Source organism: Homarus americanus, unplaced genomic scaffold (genome assembly GCF_018991925.1).
Source record: "Homarus americanus isolate GMGI-L3 unplaced genomic scaffold, GMGI_Hamer_2.0 scaffold21570, whole genome shotgun sequence".
In the NCBI taxonomy this organism is placed as follows: Eukaryota; Metazoa; Arthropoda; class Malacostraca; order Decapoda; family Nephropidae; genus Homarus; species Homarus americanus.
This window is the reverse complement of record NW_024745468.1, coordinates 10,094-16,379: the sequence shown is the minus strand read 5'-3', so window position 1 is coordinate 16,379 and position 6,286 is coordinate 10,094. Positions and strand designations below refer to the sequence as shown.

At 40.8% G+C, this 6,286-nt stretch overlaps 1 protein-coding gene across 1 annotated transcript; it reads left to right on the top strand.

Annotated features, from left to right (window-relative positions):
* Positions 1–512: 512 nt before the first annotated feature.
* On the top strand, positions 513–1,438 carry LOC121878706 (collagen alpha-1(I) chain-like; the record flags this gene model as incomplete). Its single annotated transcript, XM_042385056.1, has 2 exons — positions 513–774; positions 811–1,438. Coding segments are annotated over 2 exons (774 nt in total), but the record flags the coding sequence as incomplete, so codon positions are not given.
* Positions 1,439–6,286: the final 4,848 nt, after the last annotated feature.

Genomic DNA, 6,286 nt, shown 5'->3' with positions numbered 1-6,286 from the left:
ACATGATAAGACCTCATAAGTGTATACAGTGGAGAAATGTTGCTTAAATATATAGCACAAAGAATATAGAAGAAGGCTTCATAAATTAATTAGTGTGATATATAAAGCCTCCTCTCTGTCTCTCCCTAGCTGTAATTTTCAGTGGCAAGCTAACGAGGGGACATTACGTGCCCAAAAGTCGTAATGAAATAATTCTCAAGGAAGAGAAGTTTTTCTAAATATTATTATTAAAAATACGATATAAATTTTAATACTGTTCTATTGTACATAGATCTGCTGACGACTGGAAAGTCACTATAACGTGAACAACAATGTAAGAGAAAAATTCCACAATAGCAGACGAAATATTATTTACAAACAATCGTTCTACACAGCCAGTCCTTATCTGTAACTCCACTGAGTAGGGCGACAGTTGATGCCGAAACTGTTAAAAATAAACATTTCACCTGCCATTGTGTTTTTTATCCTCTTTTGTATATGGATCTGTTCAGTCCTTGTTTATTTGATCGTAACTTTCTTGTGATTTACTTGCAGGCAAGCCTAGTGGTGGTGGTGGTTACGGTGACGGTGGTGGTGGTTATGGTGGTAACGCAGGTCCAGCAGGTCCACCTGGTTCTCAAGGTGGAAATGGTCGTCCAGGTAAACCTGGTCCTGCAGGCCAACCTGGTCATGACGGAATTCCTGGCCTTCCCGGTTCTCCTGGCCCTACTGGTAATCGTGGCCCTGCCGGTTTACCTGGCCCAGATGGTGCTCCTGGCGTTGTAGGACCTGCAAGTCCTGTAGGTCCTGGATGTCCTCCAGGTCCTGCAGGTCCTGTAGGTCCTGGAGGTCCTCCAGGTCCTGCAGGTCCCACTGGTTCCCCAGGTTCTAAAGGTGTTCCTGGAGATAAAGGCCCTGCAGGCGGGGTAGGTGGTAAAGGTGCTGTAGGTGATAAAGGTATGCCAGGTGATACAGGTCCTGCAGGTCCGGTAGGTCCTACAGGCCCTGCAGGTCCTAAATGTGCTGCAGGTCCTGCAGGTCTTCCAGGTTCTAAAGGTATGCAAGGTGAAACAGGACCTGTAGGTCCTGCAGGTGCTAAAGGTATGACAGGTAATGCAGGTCCCACAGGTCCCACGGGTCCTGCAGGTGCTGAAGGCCCGGCTGGTGCTGCAGGTCCCACAGGTGATAAAGGTTTAATAGGAGATAAAGGTTCTGCAGGTGAAGTAGGCCCTGCAGGTCCTGCAGGTGATAAAGGTATGACAGGTAATACAGGTCCTACAGGCCCTACAGGCCCTCAAGGTCCTGTTGGTGATAAAGGCATGACGGGCATGAAAGGCATGTAAGGGGATAATGGTGGCAAAGGCATGCAAGGGGATAAAGGTGATAAAGGTGATGTAGGTGATAAAGGTGTTAAAGGTGATAAAGGTGGCGTAGGTGATAAAGGTGGTGAAGGTGATAAAGGTGGTGTAGGTGATAAAGGTGATAAAGGTGATAAAGGCGATAAAGGTGATCAAGGTGAAATAGGTAGTAAAGGTGAAAAAGGTGATATAGGTGGTAAAGGTGTTATAGGTGATAAAGGGGTTCAAGGTGACAAAGGTGTTAAAGGTGATACGGGTGATAAGGGTGATAAGGGTGGTAAGGGTGGTAAGGGTAATCAAGGCAAGCCAGGCATTAGCGTGGATGAGGGCGGGGACAATAATCGGAGGTAAGGTACTAAAGGTAGAAAAGGCAGTGATGGTGTATATGATTCTGTTAAGTAGGGAATTATCAGATACCAAGTACGAGGTGAAGACCTGGAGGCCAAGGAGAAGACTGAAGTGCTGCTGTGGAAGACTTAGGCTGCAACAGCCACGATCACATCTTTTCACACGACAGAGGACTCTGCAATATTCCTTCTTCATCCTGTCAAGAGGCTCATAACCTGTTAAAGTTCCTGCACCTGTTGAAGCCTTACCACAACCTGCCATTGCTTAGACAATCCCGCACACTACTGAATCTTATCCTTATGCTGAAACATAAACACTTTCTGATGCAGTAATGGACGATGAACTACAACTCCTGCAAGAGTAAGATAATAACTCAAGTAAATGACACCTGCTCAAACAGTACTACCGCGTGTTGACTAATAAAGATAAACGCCTGTTATTTGTTGATACTATCACTTCCTTCCGTTGCATTACTTTATGTACCGGTATTTATTGGTGTATGTATAGTTGTTAGACTTTTGGTGTATCAGTTCTGTGTAACTGGTGATGTATCAGATGGCGCTCCAGCTGTTGTATTGTTTAACTTATACCCTCTTGTTTTTGCTGGACCACAATATGTATATTAGCTAAGCTATTAGAGAGAATAACAAAATATTTACTGCATTTCTACCTATTAATAAAATTTATTATTACACCTCGTGTTAATATAAATGCACTGCAATTACATATTTAGTTTTCCTTACAACCTTGTAAAGAATCATTTATATTATAACACTTATGACAGTGTTGTCTTGTTTGCTATTACATGTGAACCGTTTAGGGTAGCAGCCACTGAGGCTCTTGACTGACCAGATCAGTTCTTATATTACAGTGAAGGTCATGAGTATAGTACTCAAGTTTAGACAACCTATGACTGCTGCAACAATAATAATATTATTGAACGATTACTAATGCTATCACCTTCTGTTTCTCATCCCACCAAAAATGACTCTGTAACTCTAGGATGAAATCTCGTGAAAATTGATAATTTATAAATATCATCAATAATAATCAAGATTCTTTAGGTCCCAGGTTAGCCAGGTATTTTTATTTTATTTTCGTGAAAAAACTCTGTTTGGATGAGTGCCAGCATTAGTTATGCCGATGATACATGTAGATCACCTGACCACGTCCTATTATAATTTTTAAACTACCTTAATTCGAAAAATGGCAACAAAAAATTTACATGTGAATTAGAGAAGGACAATCCTCTACCCTTCCCTGATGTTCATACCCATTGTCACCAAAATAGCTTTACGACAGCTTCATACAAAAAAAAAAACTTTCTTTCACTGGTTTGACTAAAAATGTTTAACCTTTATCTACAGTAAATTGATTTCAAACGAAATCTAATTCGTATCCTCACCCACAGACATATTGGTTTATGTTCCAGCTATTTTCAACTTGACATAAAACTTAAACACATCAGGAATTCACTCTTTGATAATAGTTTGGTCAAGAAATATATTTATATTTAGTGTAGCAAAACTCTCAACTGAATCCTCGGCTATAAACAGTATCCAACAGGCACTTTGTTTAAAATATATCATCTCCCTGTAGGAACAAGCTTATTAAAATCATTTCACTGAAAATGATATTCAGCTCCCAAATGCCCACACACTTACAATCATCAGTAGTTATCAGCTTACGTGGGCTAGCTGTAGGCCAGCATATATCTGTTAAAAAAAAAAGACACTTTAAAACGCATTCACGATCACTTTGGTCGCACTGTTCACACAGGCCAATCAATCACCCAGCCACCTCCCTTCACTATCCGAAAGAATTCATACAGTAACTTCAGAAAACTGTTAGGGTAAGCTTTTTTTTTTTTGGAGTGAGGGTTGTAAACTCTTGAAATAAGCCTCACAATTAACGTGGTAGTGTGAGATGGCATGAGAGGTTAGGCACAGGAGTCAATAACTTGTATTTTCAGCGATAGCAATAATCAAGGAAAGGAAAGATGCGGTGATAAACTGTTTATACTTTGCGATTATTTATTAATAGTAAATATTAAAACTGTGACAATTTGAATTATCCCTCACACGAAAAGAACTTCACTGAGGTTCAATTAATACTGAGAAATTTTACTTTAACAATTAGCATTTACATCATTCAGTAAACATACCAACTTAAGGGTAATATTCCACAACGGTGACACTAGAATGATGGACACTCTATTCACTTTTCAATAGCACACAATGATGTTATTACAGATAGCACCATTAATTATTTGGGTTCTAAATCACAATATTAACTACTTAATAAACATGAAGAGATAAAACAACATACATCAGCTGTGGGCACAATTGGTTTACTGTCTCAATAATAGATCTGGGACGTTTATACTCCTGATGTATACAAGAATACTTATAATTAATAATTATAATAATTTTCCCCACGAGGGGGCTAGTTTATTGGGCACTCCCTTGCATCCCTTGCAAGGCGTAGCGCAAAAAGTGTTTACAGCGTCCAACAGGGAATCACTCAGAGTTCATGCTTGCCTAGTCGACTCAAGCATTTAAGGTCGTAAGTCCCTGAAGCACCATGGATTTCATCAGCAAGTTACATATAGTGACAATAAGAGTGTGCGGGGGATAATTCCCGATACAATACAGCTGTTTATGGCAAGGCAAGGCAAGTCCGTAATAAATCAAATGCCAAGCCTGTATGCAGGAGGAGGAATATTGATCAGGAGGAAGGGGTGTTGGTGGCGGCTCGGGACTGTACTGTAGGAGTGGAGGGAAGCACGTAGGCATTGACAGTATTAAGGGACAAACCTTTTACTGTGGGTGTGATGATGTGTGCGTCGGTAGTTGCAGTCACGAGGAGGAGGTCGGGAGGTTGATAGGGGACGTCCTTCCCGGCGGAGAGAGGTAGTAAGTTTTTTCTTTTTCTTACGGGGATTAGCCGACCCGAGCACAGGCCACGATAGGACGCCACCCTCCGGGAGGCTCCACATTGTCTCACTGTAGTGTATTAAGGTGTCTGCTTTGATCCTGACTTTGTACTCGTCAGAAGGCATGTTTTCCAGGGCATTTTTAAATGACTATACATACGTGTTGCGCTCATGCAGCATTTCTTGGATACATAGGACAATATCATGTCTGACACCTTGAATGTTGCCACACCTGATAGTAGTCTGCTTTTCATGATCTCCCATGAAGTAGATTTGGAGGAACTTTGCCTGCTCATCTTCCAGTGGTAAGAGGGATCCTGCTTTGTGATAGACTTGACCCTGGACTTTGAATGCGGTCATGTATCCGTGCTCACGAAATACACTGGTAGTTCCAAAGGATGTCACCTGGAAGCATGAATTGTACTTCCGTATTTTTGTATTAAGGTGTCTGCTTTGATCCTGACTTTGTGTACTCGTTTAGAGGCATGTTTTTCTTGGGGCATTTTAAATAGTATACATGCGTGTTGCGCTCATACAGCATTTCTTGGATAGATGGGACAATGTCATGTCTGACACCAACAGATGTTATACACCTGATAGTAGTCTGCTTTTTCATGATCTCCCATGAGTGGGTTGGAGAACTTTTCTGCTCATCTTCCAGGGTAGAGGGATCCTGCTTTGTGATAGACTTGACCCTGGACATTGAATGCGGGCATGTATCCGTGTGACAGAACCTCTGGTAGCTCAAAGCATGTCACCTGGAAGCATGAATTGTACTTCCGTAATTTTTCAAGTGTTTTGACTCTGGTATTTACAACGAATCTTCTTCAATGGTTGTATGATGGTTTTTTCAAATTTGGCAGTCATGCTTTCCATAGAAACAGCACAGTCAGCAGATTCTCCTTTGTATTTCTTTGCACCGCAATTCACTATTCTTATCCATGTTGCCAGGCAACAGAGGGATACTTTTCATATTCTATATATAACATCATCGCGATATTGGTATTCATACAACCTCCTTTACACTTAGCATATTCCACCACAGTGATTGCTGGATAGTGACACGTCACTAATCGGAGCCCTGACTCTGACCACGTAGGTTAATGAACTTGGACTGAAAAGTGCCCAGGGCCTAGAAAAATCTTAATCCGGCTCTGTATATATATATATATATATATATATATATATATATATATATATATATATATATATATATATATATATATATATATATCGCCGCCCTCTAGGCGGCTCATCCGCTAGGCAACGGTAGGACGCCACCATCCGGGAGGCTCCACATTGTCTCACTGTTCAGTCCCCAAAATTTCTTCTTCCATCAATAGTTCATTAATGGTGTATGTAAGTTCCACCATGTTTTTCACTACAACGGTACAGCAAAGTATATTTTTTTAGCATTAAACTCTTATTATTTTATTGTCTAATCGTCACTACATATAACACCACCCATCATCACTACATATAACATCATCCATCATCCCTACATATAACACCATCCATCATCACTACATATAACACCACCCATCATCACTACATATAACAACATCCATCATCACTACATATAACATCATCCATCATCACTACATATAACACCATCCATCATCACTACATATAACACCACCCATCATCACTACATATAACAACATCC